We start from the raw sequence: 21,102 nt of genomic DNA on the forward strand, positions 1-21,102 counted from the left end.
TATGTTCGATCAACTCTTTAGACTATATGCAGAGCTCAGAACTCTCCAAAACAGAATTAGAAGTTGGATTTTCCTTCCAGCAACTATTAACAGGTGGTGTCTGCTGGGCTTTGCACTCTTATAGTAGGTGTCAGCTCTCCTGGGGGACATGCACTCTGAGGATGTGTAAGTATGCCAAAAAGGGTTTCTGCTTCTATGTATACTAGCATTCTCCATTCCCTTCAATTTAATGAGAAAGGCTAGAAAGGTGACAAAAGATTCCTTAAAAATAATCTCTGAGCACCTGCTTTCTTATCTTTCCAACAATACCACTATCTCACATGCCAACAACGAATTTTCAATACAGCAATGAGAACTGTATACAACAAAACAGCAAAACAACAGAAACACACATACTGTGAATACAGATTTGTCAATACCTCTCTTTCCTTTGCCCACTGTCATGTCTGTAGGCAGAATCACAGCATCTAACATATTAGCACTACTTCTGGAATACAGAACTTTATTTTCCCTACGGCATTGCTAGGCTTTACTCCAGTAAACCCCAGTAACTTATCCCAAGAAGTCTCTTTGTAAAGCACCTCTCATACATACATTTACTTTTTGAATTAGCTAGTAAATTTGTGGACACACACTTATTAGAACTTCCGTAGCTTTCACAATGAGGCACAAGTAGTCTGAGAAATCGGAGCCATGGTAATGCAACTTCCAGTAGTTCTTAAGTAACTTAATTTGATTTAAAAATTATTAAAACACTTAAAACCATTTATCTACATGATTAAAATGAAGACCTAGGCTTTGTGCTTCTCAATATTCCAGTAAACCCCAATAATGTATTTATTGCATAGAGCAAAATAAGATTTGGTATTCCTGCTTAGCCACAAGGTAAAAATGAACAAACTAAAAAAATAGATTATTAAAGTGTACTTAAATAATGTGGGGGTAAAACAGCAGCTTCTCAGTAAAAACCCCCAGCATCCACCAGCTTAGATTTAAGCCAAGTTTTTATATCCCTGGGAATACATAAACTTCTCTACTCCACAATGTACCCATCTCCAGATAAAAGCAAATGATGAATCAAGGTCTCCCACATTTTAACAAAAAGGCATTTTGAACACACTACCTGAAATGAAACATTTTAAAGCATTTGTTTTAAAATTCTGTAGGTTAGCATACCTGTCTCCTTCTAATTTTGGTATATCTGAGCAGCTAGAGGAATCTTCTAGCCATGCTAGTGTTGGTCTCCTTGAGTCAACCCCTGAGCTCTGTTCTCCTGACAACATAAGCTGTTGCACGATTGCTGGATCATATGCATTGATCTCAAACTTTAAGTGAACCTAAGCAAACAAAAATGTAGAGATGTATGCGGTTTTAAATTTAACATAATTATTAAAGAAATCAGTAAAGTTAGTAAGTACCTTCATCAGTTTGGAAACATCCCATATGCAGATTTTTCCTCGCTTTGTTGCAGCAGCTAAAAAGTGAGGGCAGCTTCCAGATCCAAAGCAAGCTATTCTGTCAGTGCCATCCGTGCAAGGAAACTGTGCAGGACTTGTTGCCAGTGTGACTGAGAGGGGTACATTCTGCGTGTGCTCACCTTTGACAAACGGGCAGTTTGGGGAATGTCTCTCATGTTCTGACCTTCATGAATTAAAAACAAGCCATCAAAAGACTGAATTCTCATAGCAGCAAGTTTCAACAGAATAGCAACTATCATACAGTCCGTTTTTATAAAGATACTATCATATATGGTATTTCAGTTTGGAGAAAATAAAGTTAAATTATGCTAGACTGAAACCGTTTTATATGAGCATAAAAATATTTCATAGTCAAGGACTCCAGACTGCAATGGTCTCTCAACTACCTTGTATAAAAAGCACTTGTGCTTTAACTGCTTAATGATCCTTAATGTATTTCAGCACCGGAGAGCTACATTCAATACTGTTAACAGAAGTAACTATAAATTTATGATCAGATTGGCTACTACCCTTGAAAGAGCAAGCAACTTGATGCTATTAAGAAGAGTAGGCATACATTCTAGAGTATGTACATTATCATCACTTGTAATATAAGAGTTACTTTGTGAAGGATTAGGATATAGAAATACAAATAATTTGCTACCAGAATAAAAAGGGTTAGGTCACCTAGCCCTTAAGGAAAGAGACTAAACTATCATGGTTTAAAATTTCACTTACCATGGGGTAAAGACATGCGTATGGGCAGCTACCACTGATTTTTTTAAAATCCATTGCCAAGAATGCTTCATAAATACTAGTTAAGATAAAATCTACCAGCCTCACCATTTTATCTTAATATTTTCATCCAACAACCAAGGCAGAAAAAAATAGATTACCACACAAATCTTTACACTTACCAAGGTTCATCTGTAGGCTCCCAGCACACCAAACATACACTACATGTAAAACACATGGCTCTGTCATCTCCTGATGAAGCAGGCTACAAGAAGGTAAAAAGCAGTTTTGTACAGATATATTTTAAAAAGAAACGGTTTCATATTTTAATTATTAAAAAGCCCTAAATGCTTTGAACACAGACCACATTAAGGGAAAAAAATGTAAGGTTACTGTATTTACTTGAATATAAGGTGAACCTGAATATAAGACAACCCCCCAATAATTAGATTCTATATATGTAAGTGTTATAATATTGCAGATATAGAACCTAATTATTGGAAGTTTGCCTTGAATTTGTCCCCCTCCCACTGCTAAACAATGGCAAAAAATGGGGCATCAGGTTTATTTTACCCTTGCCCTCTCCTCCCCTTCCCCCTCCCCCCTGACTCCTTCTCCCTGTAACCACACCCCCCCCTCCTTACTGTCAGACCCTGCTCTCTCTGAACACATGGAAGTTAGAAGCAAATCTGAAATTAAAGCATGTATGCGAAGTACTACAGTTACCCACAGACTTGGTTCATCCAGAACTGGTGCGTTTCATTTTACCTTTGTTCAAACTGCTGCAAATTTTAGTACAGCTACTCCATAAATACACTTTTAGATCGTAATTTCATATCTACTCATTTACCGTACAAATTATGCACAAGATTAGTCCAATGTCAAAAAGGTTCGTGATTTACTATATAGTTCACTAGGCGGGGACCCACCAATGTCAGTTTCAAGTCATGGTGACCCCACAGCTCAGCACTGCTCAGTATGTGTGTACTCCAGATACCCACCACAAAACTCCCCATTCATGACTGGAACCAGGTGTTCTTGTCATGAGCTCTGGGATCCTCCAAAAATTTATATGCAGATGAGATGCAGGGCAACCTGGTCGGGCTCCACTTTATGGAGGGCAGGGCCACACTAATCATGTGACCAGCTAAGAGAAGGGATGACAGAGGAATTCTGGGTAAACTATCTGATCCCTGTTTGGTGATGTTTGCCAGACATTTAACATTGGAAACGGGAAATAAAGGTGCTACTCGATGTATTCAATGTAGTGGCTAATCTTGACTTGAAAAGAGTCAGCACTGAGGGACACTGAGCACAACTGGCACTACTGTATAACTTATTCAGATGGGCTGCACTAATCTATCTTGCAGTAGGTTCTCATCTGTATGTTTGCCCAGTATGGGCCATATGTTTTATAGGTATGTTCAGTGTTGGCTGCATTTAATCAGCTTCATAGTTGGTTTCCATTACTGAGCACATGCTGCTTTTAGTAGCAGTCCCAAGGCAGGCAATGTATTTAATGCAGTTTCTTTGTATGCAAATGTAAGATGACAGGCTTTTTTCCCCCCCAGTACTGATTGGGGTGGGGGGGGACTTTTGTTTTGCATATGCAAGTAAATACGGTACTTCATTAAGTCCAAGTAAGCCAGTGTACTTTAGTGAATAATAATAAAAAAGAACTGAAACAAGTTTACTGTTTTTTCTGCCTTATTTAAATTTCTCTTCCTGAAGGAAAAAGATTCCAACTATACAGAAACTGTTCAAATCATTAGATTGCTGAAAAGATATTAAACTAAGTATAAAACTGGGTTTGGCTAAATTCTTTGATGGAACAGTACAGGATTTAAAAAGAGCTAAATATTTAAACTCAAATCAAATATCATCCACTGACTAGTGAAAAAAATAACAGACTTCAAAATAATTCAAAGTGCATCCTCAGTGTACTGAAAAACCATGAGACTTCCCTGAAGATGGTCAACATTTTCAAAACACAAGTTATGTTTTCTCTTGATCTGGGGCTAATGACAAGATATGGAGAGAATGAGCTTTGAAAAGCATTATAATCCCTTCCCCTAGAGACTGTATTTGTATCAGAAACTGATCTTTTTACCTGATGATAGAACCCAGCCTGGGCCATTGGGTCTGGTTGTGCCCACCTATACCCTACATGAGGCCATGAGGTGAATGTCTCCCGTCTGTTAGCTTCACTATACATCAACGATCTAAAAACAAAAAAAGGTGTTACCCATAAAATGTCATTCAAAACCAAGATAAAAAAAAACAAATTAACTCATGAAAACCTCCACAAATAGCTTAGAAAGTATTTAGGAAAAAAAAAAAAAAAAAATCAAAGCAATTCCTGTCTGCTTTTTTAAAAGTCATCAAGAAGACAATGGTGGGGAATGAAAATTAAAGAACATTTCCTTATTTAGTTTTCCAAATTATTTCTTAAAATAATCAAAATCAATACTATAGGCCGAGTTTCAAAATGAGCAACAGAAAAGACTTCGCTTTAATTTAGTCAGATTGAAAAAAATAACTATTAAACATTGTCAAAATTATTTTTCCTTTGATACTAAAATTTAGACCACATAACCATATGGCAGATAAAAGTATCTGAAAAAAAATCTCACTGTGTCATTCTGCCTACTACAAGCAATACTGAATGCTAAGTTTTTTAATTCACTACATAGAAATATATACATGATAGTATCAAAAGGGTCATTTATTTCAGCCTCTAACTCTGAATCTATACCAGGTCTATTTAAAACCGGAGTACTCAAGCCCTGGCCTGCATGCCAGATTTAGCCCTGGCACCATGTCATCAGCCCATGGGGCTCCCCACAGGTCCAGACCCATGGACAGCATCAGGTTCTGGGTGGGATGCTGGATCCAAGCAGGCAGGGCTAGGCCCCAGGGCCCAACCCCAGTGCTCAGGCAGCGCCAGGCCTCTGGGATCCAATCCCAACATGTGGGGCACTGGGAGGAGGTAGTACCAGGCCCCCCAGGACCCAAATCTGTGTAGGGGATGGTACCAGGTTCCCAAGACCCAGTCCCAGCACATGGGGTGGCAGGATGGGGTGGCACCAGGCCCTTAAGACCTAATCCTGGCACATGGGGCGGGAGCAGATGGTGCCAGGCCCCAGGGCCCAATCCAGCCCGCAAACCAGCCATATACAGAGGTATAAAACCTTTATCTTTTCATATGTCCACTGCTTTTTCTTTCTTCCTTTAGTATACAAACTCATGGGTTTTAAATTACTATATAATAAATTGGTCCAGGATACAAACGATCCAAGATTTCATCCCACAATGCACCGGAGACATGTAGGGGGTGCATGTGCACCTTGAGAGCCCTGGTGTACCTCCTGACAGGTTGCGCTCCCCACTTAGGTGACAGATGGGGATGGGGCAGGTAGGAATGCCCGTGCCCCCCCCCTGTGAACACCAGCCAGGGACTGGGAGCACCGGATGAAGCACCACAGGCATTTCCTGGTCAGCAAGGACAGACCCCGCCCCGGCCGCTGACTGGTTGCTGAGGGGGCACATTCCCCCCCTGACCAAAGTGGTACCAGTCGCCCACCACAGTCTATCACAGAGATGGAAAGGAGTGTTAGTTTGAGATCTAAAGTTTCTGGATAAAGAAAAGAGCACTGCGATGCAACACACTGACCTTAACAAACATAACTGGTGATAATGCAATAAGACAGCATTTTGAATAATGTGCTGGAATTATACAATCATGGATTTGAGAATTATTCCCTTTCTCTAAGCTCAGTGAAAGGGGTTTAGGGCATTTTCAGTATTTATACAAAAAAGCTGTTTTGGGTTTTTTTTAACACACGGCATTTTCACAGGGGTACACTTTTGTCATGTAGCTGATCTTTGCCATGCTACAGAAGAGTACATAAACTACTATTTAGAGAAGGACAGCTAAATTAATCTGAACCCAGGAAAACTCCAACTATGAAACTGGAAGAATTAACAGAAGCAGACTGTGGACAAATCAAATCTTCGATGAAGACCTAAGGAAAAATATGGGTGCTCCAAGAACTGGTATTGACACTTTTCTCCAAATACTGCCAGTACAGAAATGCTTCAGAAGATACCAGATTACTCAGCACTATACCAGTTTTGACCAGTAAGTAGGTCTCATTTATTACCTTAACAGCAGCAGCACTGGGAAGCAGGAAAAGATGGGGTGATAGCTGCTAGGATGATACAGCCTTCCACTATCAGTAGTAACAAGGAAGGAAGCGACTAAAAAGTGCGTATGTAAACATTTATACTCCTCTGTGGTGGTGGCACAAAAATTTAAGGGTTGGGAAATTTAACCAGTCTTGCACATAGGAGCCTAGACTCAGAAGAAGCAAGACTCCTGCACAAATAATAACTGTAAAGAAGCACCATTTAAAAGAAGCTTTTAACATTATTATACATAAATGCTTAAAGTAACTTTGACAAATTTTCTAGATCTGCTCTTTTCTTGTATCCAACTTAGTCTAAGTCAACTTCTTTTGTTAAAAAAATCTAAATGATAAAAAAATACCTTGATGAAAGCAAAAGATAAGAAATTCCTTATTTACCTACTTGCATGTTTCAACATACCTGTCCACAGATCGACCAGGTCCCACACCAAGTTCTGGTCGTGCACTGGGTAAGAGGTAAGACAACCTATCCATCACAGAGGATGCTACAGGTAAGGCAGCAATATTTTGATTTATCTTCTTAAGTTCATTTACAATGGCACTGGCGACAGACTTCAATACATGATGAGGAAGGTGGAACATAACTGTTGCCCACTAAGTTAAGAAAGAAAAGCATCCAATTAGTGCTATTTGGAAGTTATTACAAGATACAGTTTGTATTACACCATATCACACCTAGCAAATGAACAAAAATAAAAGAATATTAATTCTTGGTTTTGAGCTTAATAAGCACATTTTAAATATTGGGATCTTAATGCTAATATAACAGATTAATCATAATTTAGGAAACCTAAGTATATTTATCACTGCCTGCAACTTGATCCTTCTGTTCTACATATGCCTGTCAAATCTCAGCAATGAGATTTCTAGAGATTCCCAATTCAGAGCTTCTGTGAAATATAATACTGAATTATTTCAATTATAAGCACAAAAAATGCAAGTGACAACTTAAAGCTAAAATCGTTGTTTTATACCCTAATGTCTTAGGGCTTAAAATTTAAAGCTTGTCATGAACTTAATTCTCATTAAAGACACTTTTCTTCAGCCATAATGGGGAAAAATTATAAGAACAATTTAAAATCAGAAATTCTGTAGAGATTTGGTGCAGTTTATTTAAAAGCACTTTTTTGCCAACTAATATGTTACTTGTTCATAATATAGTTTGCAAATAGGGGGAACTGATATTTAACTTTTTTAATGAGGTGCTGAGAATATGAAAACAGACTATCCTTTATTCATATTTTTGGCATTTGATAGAATATTCAACACTGCAAAGAAATGAGGAAGGCCATTAAATTAATAAATGTGTCCTTGTTTAAAAGTAATAGGAGTATTACAGTAACATCAAGGGTAACTAACTAGTATATTCAAAAACTATTCAAAATGCAACTAAGTGATTCCTTGGGACATTTAAACTTCTATCTTGCACTTGATAGTGGCAGTTCTGCGTATGCTTACAAGGAAAAAAGTTCTGTTCTAGAGTTACTAGAGTTCTGTTCTCAAGCTCCGAGACAGAATACTTCTAAAAGCCAGACTCCATTAAAATTCTGCTTAATCTCCCACAGACTTTATAAGGCAACTGCTAGGATGTACAAGGACAATTGCGGGGGGGAGGGGAATATACCAGACAACTGATTGAATTCTGAAAAATACCTCACCAAACCTTTAGTTACCCATGCATGTAAAAAAGCCACATGGAAGGAAACCATCACATGCAAGAACTAATGAACACATACTAAGGATCATTCCTATCTGAATGTAATTTGTCAGTAGACGTTGAGCATTAATCATCACGCTGGTGTTCAAAAGCTGTAGGACACAACTGAGCATAGCCTACCAATGCACTCTTAAGAGCAGCATATTAAAAGCTGCAGTTCTGCAGGGTAAGTGGTATACTACAAACATACCCCTTATCAAAACAATCTGGATGAAAAGGCTCACATTAAAAAGCACTGCATTCCTTAATTTACCATATGCTTTCTATTTTGACAGCTCTGAGCACTTTATGATCCCCAGTTTACCCTATGAATGCTACATGAATGCTTAATTTATGCAGATATTGAGACTTGACATACTTCAGTCTATTTGTCCAGTTGCTTCCAAATATAGCAAAATATGGTTAATCAATCACCAGAATTTATCGCTATTACATTATTTGTTTTTGCCCTCAAGGGCCACAGGAACCCTATTGATTTGCATGGCTAACATTTTGGCTGATTATTTTAAAGTGCAATTCATCTCGTCCAAAGCTATACCCACTGTAGATCGCAATAAAGTTTGCTATTGATAGATAGTTCATCAGTTTAAGGTGGCACTAAGGAACCCAGGTTATTTGTATCCAGGTGGTACACAAGCTACTTGAGTCATAGTGGGTTGCTAAATTAAGGACAAGCCACTCAGCTGTTTGGTAGAGCTTTTGTTTAAGAGATCCACTTCTTCAGTCTGCTGGGGATCAGCAGCAGCCCCACACAGCTGATCAGAGAAGCAGCACCCTGCAAGCAAAAGCCTCAGCAAACAGGTGGAGCACCTCAGTGGTCCCACACAAATCCTTGTCTTCAAAGGGGGGGAGAGATAGTAAAGAAGCCTAATCATGTAAAGTACCCAGGTCCTAGCAAAAGGATCTAGCAGCTCGTAAACACATTGCAGATTTAAGAGAAGCTCTAGCATGCAAGGCCAGATTAAAGGTAAGGACAACTATGATCCACAAGTGCCTAAATCTCTGATGAACAGTTGAAAATATGGCTATCAGTAAATAGTCATCTTTATCAATCCTCCTAGAATGATGAATCTGGCATTTATTAATACAGCAGTAAACAATTTTTTCCAACTGCAGGCCAGAACGACCCACCTCAGGCAAAAGAATGTGCGAGGGCAGGTAATTCTTCCAACAACGTAAAAAAAGGCCCACAGTTGAAGCTCCATGTTCGTGGGCTGGATCCAGCTCGTGGACCATAGGTTACCAACCCCTGTATTACTGTACCTATTTTATGGGTTTATTTGTTCAAAACCTAGAAGCCTCTCTTTCTCCTGTTAAGCTAAATCCTGCACTAGCACATGGAAGTATATAGCTCAAACCTGTGATTCTTATATTTATAGAAATAAGATTTAATGAATAAACTGTTAAACAGGTCAAAGTTACTTTTAGCTACTGGATATAGTGCATGTATTACAAATAGCAATAAGTATATGATTGCATTCTTCATCATGGCCTTCAATCAAGTCATCGTAGTTGCTCAAATCCATAATGAGGTTTCACCCACCTTTCAATATGGATAGGAGCCCTTCATCTTGGACTTGAGGACTCTGGGCCAGAGTCAGAGCTGCAACCGCTACCTACTCCCCCACCCCAGGCCTCTGCTCTCTTCCCCCACTGCTTACTGTCAGGTACAGCTCCAAACCCATTCTCTCCCAGGCACAAAGCATATGCAAACTCTGGGCTGTGCTTGGCAGCAGGGAGGAAGAGGGCAGAGGCTGCAGAAAGGGGCAGGTAGGGGACAGGCACCTGCCCCCTGCAGCGGTGGGGAAGGTGAGAGGGGAAAAATTAACATGATTCTCCAACAATTGACAATTAGATTCTATATAAATTAAATGGTAACTAAATTATACATTTTTCATACACAGAACCTAATTATTGGGGGTTGTCCTGAATTCAAAGTCATCTTGAATTCAAGTAAAATGAAAGTTGGACAATATTTTTTCAAAGAATTACAGTTGTTTTAACAAGCAATAAATGATTTAATAAGACATTGAAAGTACAAACATCACCTTTTCAGAATCACCCTGTTAAGAGAATCCAGAAGCAATTCCTTACCTTTGCAACTTTATGGTTTGCTGCTGTCTCATGTGAGGTATTTTTTAAACCATCTTTTAGCTGTGTGATGAACAAGTCATATCCTTCTGTGCTGGAGACATCTACCTTTTCCATACAAGCAGACAACAGTTGCTGAGCCTAAAACACACGTGTAAAAATAAAATTAGCATTTAGCCTCAGCAGCTAAATTGGAGAATTAGAACGTACTCCACTGCTCTGGAAAACATAAAACTTGGCCTGGCTTGATGGATTCCAGATCTAAACATAGATACACTTTTGGTAAAACTTTGAACAGGAGTAAGTGGCATGAATTGTTACTTCTGTCCATCAAAGTCATCCACGGAATTCAACACTCTACCAGAAAGGTAAAAATCACACCTCAAATTTGTATTTCAATGTTTTTAATTAAAAAAACAAACATACGAGACTGACAACTTAGGATATGATGCACTAGCATAGGGGTGCTCAAGCCCTAGCTCACGGGTCAGTTCTGACTGGCAGAATTCCCTACAGCAGGGGTGGGGAACCTACGGCTCGCAGGCTGGATCTGGCCCGTGGCATAATTTAATACAGTCTGTGGCAAGAACAGTATAACCTCATAAATCCGGCACTTAAAAATACGTCACTTCTTAAAAATACATACACATCTTAAAAATATATCAGAAGTAGGACAGCCGGTCCTGGAGCACTGGCCACACATGGAGCTGTGGTGTGGGTGGTGGCAGCAGCGGCTGCTGCTGCATTCAAGCTTCCCCCTCCGGGGGATGGGGGTAGCAGCAACCAGGCGAGGAGCAGCTGCTGCACCATGCCATGGTGGATAGCTGCAGTAGCTGCCCCCTGACTGGCTGTGGCTACCCCCCAGTCCCCAGGAGAAGCTTGCACGTGGCCATGTGCCACGGTCATCCAGCACAGTACAGCACAGCACAGCACAGATATTACAAAGCTCCCAAAGAAAAGCAACCTCAGCCATCACACTAAAGAAGCAGGTGAGTAAAATGTTGTGCGTTTCTCTCAAGTTTTTCACAAGTAAAATTGCTTTTTACTTGTGTGTGGCCCACGATTGATATTTCCTATTGTGGGCCACTGACCCATAGAAAAAAAGTTCCCCAACCCTGTCTTACAGGTTTAATAATTTGACCACAGGGGAGCAGTAGCAGCATTAACTGCCATTCCCCTGCTGCCAGATTTCCAGATCTGTGGAGAGCTCAGAAGGCCAGACAGCATGGACATGCACACTAGAGTGGATGAACAGGGCAGAGCTGAGCGGAGACAGTGTGAGGCCCAACCCTGTGTGCCGACTCCACAAGGGATCCATCTCGTGGACCAGTGCTGCACCACTTATCCAGTCTGCGGAGCCAGAGTGCTGAGCACCACTGCACTAGCATGTTTTTTCATGAATACTAAAGATGAATAGGGATGACACTAACCCCTTGAGTTCTCTTCTGCAGCAAGCCATGGATATAATCTCTGACAGCAAAAGCCTACCTGGAATAATCAGTTGTCTAAGATATTACTGAAGGCCAACTGGTGGAACTAGCCTCACTAATAACTACCCTTTGTTTGGGATGCTTCATGTTGCTGTGTGGAAAGCTTCTGGAGACTAGCTCAGTCACGCCAGTCCAACTGATTAGCCAAATCCCACACACGTAAGGAACCACCTCGCCTGCCACACCCACTGGCTCCTCGAGGAGGAAACTTAGCTACAAGGGCAAAAGGCAGGCACCAAAGGCAGCATCAGCCCCTGGAGCTTCACGAGCAATTGATCAGTTCAGTTTGTCACTGTTCTAATCTGGGAAGCAGATAAATTTACATGGATGGAAGCAGCAATTAGTCTAAAAAAATTACTAAGATTTTTCTTGCCGCACATGTTAGGGCCCCAGATCATCCTGGAGGATAGTTAAACTATTTCAGATTAACATCACAAGCTAAAAAAAAGTATCAGTGCCATCCAGAAATGCTCAATGAAGTCTGTGCTGTTTAAATTTTATCACCTCATTCTCCATTGTTCTTGGTTCTCCCCACTGTTACCTTTACAAGTACCACGTTCCTAGAGGCAGGAAATGTACTTTATCCATAATGCACAGGGCATCTTCTAGGAGCAATTAAAGCAGGCTACAAGTTGAACAATCTTTTGTTCAGTATTCCATATCCCCAAACTAAGAGGGTGGTAAATACTTCCAAGCAGTAAGTGCTTGCTGCAAACTGGACTTGAAAGGACCATTCATGAGGGAGTCCTGGTTCCTAATGAACGCCATGTGGGGCACGTTCAATTTGCTGCCTGCTAGCCACTGTTAGGAACATGGTATCTTGCAGTTTGCGGAACAAAAGCAATGAAAGCAAACCAACAAAGGCCCCCAAGATAACACTGCTAATCTTCCCCGAGTTCCCTGGAACAGTTAATAGAGATCTCTGGAAGTCCTCACACATCCTGAGTACTTGAAAAAAATAACTAAACAATGTATAATATAACTGATTTTATAAGACTATTTATGGAGGAAAAGACAGGCAACAATAAACTCGGTATTGTAACTGAATAAGTGGCCTACTGGAAATGGACATAAGATGTACAGAATATTATTACCAGAAATAATGCAATGAAGATGACGACTAGAGAAAGCTTAGGAAAACAAGAGAACACAAGGAGAGTTGCAATTTAAGTTCCTTAGGCTTTCCCACAGTGATGGGATTATTATTCCTTATGGACTAGTTCACATTCAGGCCACCTTGTCAAAAATTTACTGAGGCTCTCTGGGGTTTGTTATCTCTAACAACAGGTAATAACTGAATGTGGCTCTCCCTCCATATTCCTAGCTGATAAATCCCTAGACTCCCAGAATCTGTGCCTACTGAACTGTCAACCCAAATTCCTTTACCAGCAGCAGCCTATAAAAAGAAGGGTTGCTATTCTGATCTTTGGAAGAGAGTCCACACCCAGTGCTTTAAACCTGGGGAGAGATGGGGAAAGAGAAGCTAGTTTAAAGTCAGGCAGGGTAAAGATACACTTTACAGACTAACTGAATCAGAAGTTCTGGTGAGCTTTTGCTCACAAAAGCTTATGAATTTCCAGTTCAGACATAGGAATGGTCTTATTGAGGTTGAAATGGCCATGCATCGGGATACATCATGGATGACACTACAAACAAGGGAGCAAAACCCATGAACAAAAGCATGATGGACTAGAGTCTTCATATTTGGCCTTAACCTGTTTGGAGCACCTAGCAGGCATACAGTGCATAAAATTGAAATGGAAAGCAGTCATCTGAGGGACTCTAAAAGCTCCTCAGAGACAACCATTAAGAAAATGTTGTTAGTACTGTTCCGCCTTCTAAGAAAATCACTTGTTGCAAAATGAACACTAGCCATACATTCTTGGATTCAGAATATGCACCCAATATTCAATTCTCTGTAGAGGCAATGCCTTGGTAAGAGCTGGGTTTATCTGATTTACTTCAATTGCATCCCCCACTCCCCTACCACCCATTGGTGTGGTCCAGTCCCTCTCCATAAAGCATTATACAGATCCTGACACTGGCATTTTGTATTTGCACTGTATGTAGCATGCTACATATGACTGTAGATACCCTTGCCCTCAAGCACGTAATTTACCCTGAGATCAGAAATGTCCTACTGATTTATCACCTCCTCCTCCTGAGAGTTTGTCTTCCTCACTGGCTGCAGCCCATCTCTTGACTACATTTTAACACGTTAGTTAACATTATGATAACATCACATGTATTAATATCAAGACTCCAATATACACACATCTTTGTTTGCTTTTAACACCTACTAAACTTGTGGAAGATGTTGTGCTAATATGACACGCCTTAAATAATATCGATGGTCTTCCCTAGAATACATAATAGCTAGTTAGGATTCTTGGAAGTGGAACTCAGTGGTTACCATACTTGCTGTTACCTGCATACATCAAACAGCAGATTTATTTTTTGTTTATTTTTCTGGTAATCCCAGAAGGATCGTAATCCAAGAACTCCACACAGTCTAGACTGCAGTTTCTGAAACGATTGCTGAAGGCAAATACCTGGATGAAAAAGACAAAGCTGGAAATGGGTCCCTACCTGTAGCAATCACTGTAGAAATTTCTCTTGAAATACCACAACAGGATAGAGAGAGAAAGACGAGCTATGTACCTTGTGTGTTAGCAGGGGAACTATATTCTAGCAAGCTTTGGTGGAGGATAATTACAAAGAGTTACTGCCTTAAGGTAATTTAAATTTTTAAAAGTCATCCCACTTAATAACTACTATTACATTAGACATTCAGGACAGTAAATTTGTTTTAATTATCCTACTATAGAGTCATTACATACTTAAATGTTTCAAACAGCTTACCTCCGTAACTGGCAATTCAAGCTGAACCACATCATCTTGCTTTGAAACAGGTGTTTGCAGAGCTGTGTCCAGGAGCAAGATGCCATTGAGATCTTTCCTACATCCTACTGCATAATCATCCACAAAGATAACTTTATCCACAGCAGAAATATACTGGCATTTCACCCGTCCACCTGGTTTAGCTATAAATCAAGGAGAAAGAGGGAGAGAAAAAAAGAAAAAGCTATTAAAGAAAGCATAGCACCATATAATATGTTTTAGTAACATCAGGACTAGTAATTTAAACAATCTAAATGAATTTAAATCACTGGGTATGTTGCTACAAGTCCTTCTGGTAAAAGTTACTTTACCGGTAATTTACTTCACTTTCCTTATCTTGCCAAACAATTCATCTATGACTAGGGTGACCACATGGTACCATAGAAAAATCAAAAACACTGTGCCCTCCCCACCCATTCTCCTCAGTCAGCAGCACTGCTGCAGATGCCTGAAAAAATATTAACATAATTAAAGCTGCCCAGAACTTAAAACCTAGGAAAAAGTTGAGTCAAGGTACTGACTGATCCTCAAGTAAGTGTTGGTCACATGTTATAGGAGAAGTTAAACAGAAAGGGGGAAAGCCACTCTAGCTGTCAGAAAGGATGGTAAGTCTTACTACTTGCCATAGAGGAACTAAAGCATTTGAAAAAGAGCTGTGTCCAACATCAGGAACAGATTTCCTTGTCTGCCGTTGAACCTCAATTAAAATCCTTGTCTACAGTCAACAGGTGACATGATTAGAGAGAACATTTTTTTTCCTTGCAAAGGAATTGTATAGGGGTGCACCAATAAAGATTTTCTTGGCCAATACTGATAGCTGATAGATAGTAATAGTGCAAGGCATTTTAGACTAACATTAAAAAATTGTTCGTTTGTTTTGCACACACACGCTGCCTGCTCCAGCCCTCAATGGGGAAAATAGCAATCACCTTATTCCCACACGTCACCCCCTTGCCCACAGCTCCTACCCACAGCCCTGGTTCCCTGTTAGCCTGTGCTACTGTCCTGGGTGGGCAGAGCAGACCCTCATGTAGACAGCGGTACCAGGCATGGCGCTTCAGCAGGCCCTGTGCAGCCGAGCTCCTGAGGCCACTGGGGAGAAGCCATTTTGCAAAGGCATCCGGTGTCCAGAGGGGCAAAACGTACCTTGCGTGGCACCTTAGCCTGCCCACACATAGCCCAGTCTCTGCGGCAGCCCTGGTGCTCAGGTCCCTATTGTGTATGCAGCACTGCCATGGCAGCAGCAGGTAATAATCCCTTTGTTGGTGAGCGCAGCACCCTGTGACCACTCCCTGGCATCCCCTCCCTGTTTGCTGGGACCTGTAATCTTCCACAGGCTTGGGCCAGCGGTAGGGAGTGGGGACTGAACTACTCTCATCAGGATGCTCCAGGGACATGGCCATAATTATCAGCTACAGCAAGAAAAAAAGCCGATAGCTAATAATATTATTTCTCCTTTAATCAGTGCCTATTTGATGGCCAACCAATACATCAGGGCACCTCTAGAATCATAGTTATGTATTTTCAGTTCTCTCCCTTCATAAATCGAAATGCATATGTACATCAAGAGAGGCAAGGATATTTTGGCTAGTATCTTTTATTGAACTAAACTGTAGAGTTGGGAGAGCTTAAACAAGCTTCTGGGTACAAGGCATCTGCCAGGAAAGAGGTAGACAGCTTATGCTAAGTAGCAAACCCAGCAATGGCTGTGTATAAGACTCCATACGTAAATAAAAACAGTCTTCTAGAAGAGAAGTGCAGTAGCTCTTGCTCTGAGTGGGAGACGAAAACAATTTGAGAGGGAAGGACCTAACCAGCAGGGACCTACCAAATTCACGATTTTTATGGAAACCACAAATTTGGTAGGTCCCCCATGAAAAAGCTCAGTCCCTACGAGAAAACTGGAAAATGGCCAGCAAAGGTAAGGGGAGGGAAGATTTTTGGGACCGTCTGAGCAAAGCGCCACTTGCCATTTTCACAGCAGAGTAAGGTGGGGACCCTCCATGCCATGGATGTCCCAGGCCTCCCCAGAGATTGAAAGATGTCCATCTGTCAATCTCTGGGGACAAGTGGGACTTCCAGGACCCCTCGGCCAACAAGAGGCATGCCCCCCCTGCAAAAAAACAGCGACCAGCACCATATTTAGACTGTGAAATCTGGGAGCAGCCCCCGCAAAGTAGGTAGGTCCCCGCTTATCTCCCATGGGGTGCAAAGAAATTAGCAGAGATTCCAGATTGACTTTATGGCTCAATTCAATCTGTGTCTGTGTTTAGCCTCTGGTTTTTAGCACTCAGTAAGTAAGAATGTTTCCCCACAGGCCTATCGTTGACACTACTAGATACATCACCTCATCTTCCCTTGGTGGCTTATTCCTACTCAGTATCAAAGTTAGACAGCAATAAGTTAGTGATTCCTACTACATTCTCTACAAATTATCCATCCTGCCCCAAATATGCTTAATTTCAATTAATGTACATTTCAACTGTTAATACAGTGCTTTCTGTGATTAATCAGAACAGTGAACAGTAGATCACCTCATCACCAAAAGCGTCTAATACCTCAAGAGGACAATTCTAAAATCTTGATATAAGCAATTAAAAGGACAAGTTATTAATGGAAACCCCCACTTTGTGCCTCCCCTGCCCCCAGTCCCCAATTGCTTCACTTACAGGATAAGTTTAATATCCCTGTTGTTTTAAATAATTACTGTCATTTTGGAAAAGTGACAGCATCTCTCTCAAAATAAATAAATAAATAAAAAGATAGAATGCAGTTAACTTTTCATTCAAAGTGAATTATGTATCCCCCCCCATACCCAACATCAGATCAGCCTGCCAATTAGCAAAAGACAAGTCAAAGTTCAGGCTGAAGCTGGGAAGAGGGGCAGGGGGAAGGAGAGGAAATTCAGAAGTTAAGCATTCAAAATCCTAAGAAAATACATCAGAAATAGTCTGGCATCAGTTCCCCCATCCAATTAAATGAGGGCATACTGGCAATACTATTATAAACTTGCCACAAAAGACTGTTTAAACCAAAAGGAGCTGCACTACACTGAAGGCCAGATAACCACAAGTCTTATCTATTCCACTGACCAGTGTTTCTAAGTCTGCATGTACTGCTGAAGTTATTAATTGGGAGAGAAATCAAAAGCTAAGGAGAAGAGGAAAAGTACAATTGCAAAATTTCTTCCTTGTGAGCTGCCAGGAAGATCTGAAAGATGGAAACAAAGTTTCATCTTCCAGCTGTCAAACAGAGGTGTGGTACCTTAAGGTCAGGAGACATTCTTCTTCTTTGTGCAATGCATGAAGCCAGTTTAGGGCACAGAGCACCAATCCCTTTCCTTCCACTAGAGACCAAAAAACTTCACTGTTCAATTGTCCAGAGACCTTCTGCATCCACCTTGGCCACCAGAATGAGTCCTCCATTAGAATTAGTTCTCAAGCTAACGGTGCTGGGTATTTCCATGTCCAGCCTTCTTCTGAAATACCAGTTATAAGTCTCATAACCAAATTAAAAGCCTTGTCAGTACATTGACCACTTTACTTATTACTGATTACTTTGACCTATTATGACTGCTATCATAACAGGATGTGTGACAATGAACAGTAACATAACCTATTTAATGATTAATTTATAAACACAAGCTCTCCATTACCAGGCTCTTAAAGAGTATACATTTAATGAACACATTTACTCAAAATTATGAATAGTCGGGACCAGTGGAGGCAGGTGTGGTTGGCAGGACCAACTTTTTGGCAGGTGTGCTGCAAATTAGCCCCATACCCTCCCCAAGAACCACTGTGATCCCATTCTTCTGCCTGACTTCCTGCTCCGCTTTCTAGCCCATCTGCATCTGTGCTGCCTGCTCCCTCCCCGATTTGCCAGGCATCACATGTACTCTCTGTTTCACAGGTTGGCCACCCCTGGTTTGGACAAATGTTCATTTGTACAAGTTTAAAAAAATCTAGACTATTAGGTTTACTGTTTTAAAGGGGGAAATTATGTCTCCCAGATATTTCTGATGGGTGAGGTAACTAGACACCATGAACTCAACTAATTGAATTAGTTTTCCACGTTTCCACTTTACATCTCTTATCTACCACCTCCCCTCCGCCTCATCTTCTCAGCTACTTGGGCAGCAGTTTGCATGGCTTGGGAAAACCAAAGAATGCGCAACCAGTTGAAATATGAAAGACAAATCCATCTTGCTGGGGTCATCTGATCCCCGAGGTTTCTCCTGAGTGTGTGCGTGCGTGCGTGGGGGGAGGGTGGACCTGATGATCTGTAAGGTCCCTTCCAGCCCCAAACAACTATGAAACAAAGAGAGAAAACAACATTTATTTAAAAAATTACAGGAATTCCAGAGAAATCTCTTGCACTGGCAACAGCCAGGATAGAAAATCCATTTGCTCTATTGCCTACTCCCTTTACTCATTTAACAATATCTTTATGTCCTTCTACAGGTTTAATTCACTTAAATTTACAACTCATGTTTGTAACTTCAAGAACCAAGACACTATAGAAGCAGCTCACTCCTCGGTCCTTCTACATGAAAGCTCCAACTGAGATCTACAGTTCTGTAGTAAGAACTGGTTTCTACAACAAAAGTTCCACACTAGTCAATGCTAATGTCACAGATGTAACCACCTCTTTAGGCAATCTTTTCTCACTATGAAGTGTCAAAGCTTGTGATGACCGAATTCAAATATCATTAAGTTATATTAAGCCTATTTAAAATTGTGCAGAGCTGCTACTATAAAGGAGTTATTTGCTCCTAGAGGAGTAAACTGACGCCACAGTAGAAGGCTACTGTCATTCAACAATAAACGTGTCATTGTGTAAATGGCAAGAAAGTGGGCATGTCTTTTGTAAGGCATTTCAGAATCCTTTAAAAGTAAAAGGTAAGAATAACTCCATTTACACCATCTTTATGTAAATTTTAAGACAGAATACATTCAGTACAGAGAATAACAAATATATTGACCAGACCGTTTTAATTCTGGTTATGTAGCTGCAAGCATAATTCCTTTGAAGATGGGGCTCTTGGTTTATTAACATCCAACTCCCTAAGTTTTGTTTTTACACTAACAGGAAACATGGACTTTTCCTACTTGGGTGCCATCCACAAAAACTGTCTAACCACAATAAGTGTCATTCTTCAAGAGGTGTTGTCCATGAGATTTGATTCTTGGTTGCAAAGAGCCAACATGAGGGGGATCTTGCCCTCTTTCTAGCTAGCTATGTCTATTTGGGTCATACCTACCTTATCCATTTTTCCCCACCTTCCCAAGTACATGAAAGGCAGAGCATTGGCCAACCACCATTCCTCAGTTCCTCTTCCGGTCCAGAAACAAGTACAGGTTTCCCTCACTTTATGCGGGTTCTGTATGTGCAAATTTGCTCTCATGTCATGACCCTTTTTATATCAAAAATTCGTTATATGCGAGGTAAATTCACTCGTACGTGATCAGTGTGGTGAAAGCCCGCAGTCTGCTGCTTTGTGCAGTGCAACAAGATATAGTCTCCTGTGTAGATCTGTGCTCCTCGCTCGCTGTCTTGGACACGTTTCTGTAGTTGCCATCCCCATTATGGTGACATTCACCACTGCCCTGTGTTTGTGTGTACTGTCTGCTGTTGGCAAGTACCAAAACTGTCTTGTAAACGTGGTAGAAATTGGTCTGGGGGTCAGTACAGTCAAGGTCTTGGAACATACCCCTATTTGTTACATTGTAAAGAGTGGGCTCCCTTTATGCAAATATGAGTTATGTGCCATTTTCCAGGAACACATGTACAGCATAAAGCAAGGGAAACCTGTGTAGGAGATCAGAGAAGCAAGAGTGAATGAGCAGGTTGTGGAATCCACATAGACAACACACCTCAAAGAACCTCAGTTCCTATATTAATAATTTTTATTTCCTGACGCTATTGTATACATGAACAAGAATTTTGGTGACTACCAAGCAATAATCTTAAAAATTAGGAACAGGCGGCAGCTCTATCAATGCAGGCACTGACCCAGAAGTCTAAAACAAAATAAGGGTGAACAAACTGTGGAACAATTGTCATGTAGCAGCCCTGCAAATTTCTGAAATATGGATGTTTCCTAGAGAAGGCACAGAAACTGCCTGAGCCCTAGAAGAATGGGGTCCAGCCTGCATAGATAGGTCCTGTTATGTAATAGCTAGATCTAACATAGTCAGATACCCATTTAGAAAAATTTGAGTGGAAATGTTTTCACTCTTAACCCTATTTGCTAAGGCTATAAAATAGTGTAGAGCAGTGGTTCTCAAGCTTTTGCACCTTACATCCCCACCAACCATTTTGTCAAAACACCTTGGTCCCACCATGATAAAAACAAAACCCCACTTTTTCCCAGAAGTATATTTTTACGTTTACATTAATCATTAATGGACATTTTCAAATCAGTTGAAGTCCCACCTACACAACCTTCATGTCCCACCAGTGGTTAAGAAACACTGGTGTAGAGAACAGCCTGGAGGGCT

The 21,102-nt window shown here is 40.7% G+C and overlaps 1 protein-coding gene across 1 annotated transcript in view; it reads right to left on the reverse strand.

Moving 5' to 3' along the window:
- The window catches only part of BIRC6 (baculoviral IAP repeat containing 6), a 414,467-nt gene that overhangs the window by 385,004 nt on the left and 8,361 nt on the right, over nt 1-21,102 (reverse strand). Inside the window, exons 3-9 of the mRNA XM_019526709.1 lie at nt 14,561-14,742; nt 10,212-10,349; nt 6,801-6,994; nt 4,303-4,414; nt 2,375-2,457; nt 1,419-1,641; nt 1,177-1,337 (exon numbers count right to left, since the gene is read on the reverse strand). Coding sequence (XP_019382254.1) covers nt 1,177-1,337; nt 1,419-1,641; nt 2,375-2,457; nt 4,303-4,414; nt 6,801-6,994; nt 10,212-10,349; nt 14,561-14,742 — 1,093 coding nt within the window. The remainder of the gene's footprint in view (nt 1-1,176; nt 1,338-1,418; nt 1,642-2,374; nt 2,458-4,302; nt 4,415-6,800; nt 6,995-10,211; nt 10,350-14,560; nt 14,743-21,102) is intronic.

Source organism: Gavialis gangeticus, unplaced genomic scaffold, assembly GCF_001723915.1.
Source record: "Gavialis gangeticus isolate Ggan-Ray unplaced genomic scaffold, GavGan_comp1, whole genome shotgun sequence".
Classification (NCBI taxonomy): Eukaryota; Metazoa; Chordata; order Crocodylia; family Gavialidae; genus Gavialis; species Gavialis gangeticus.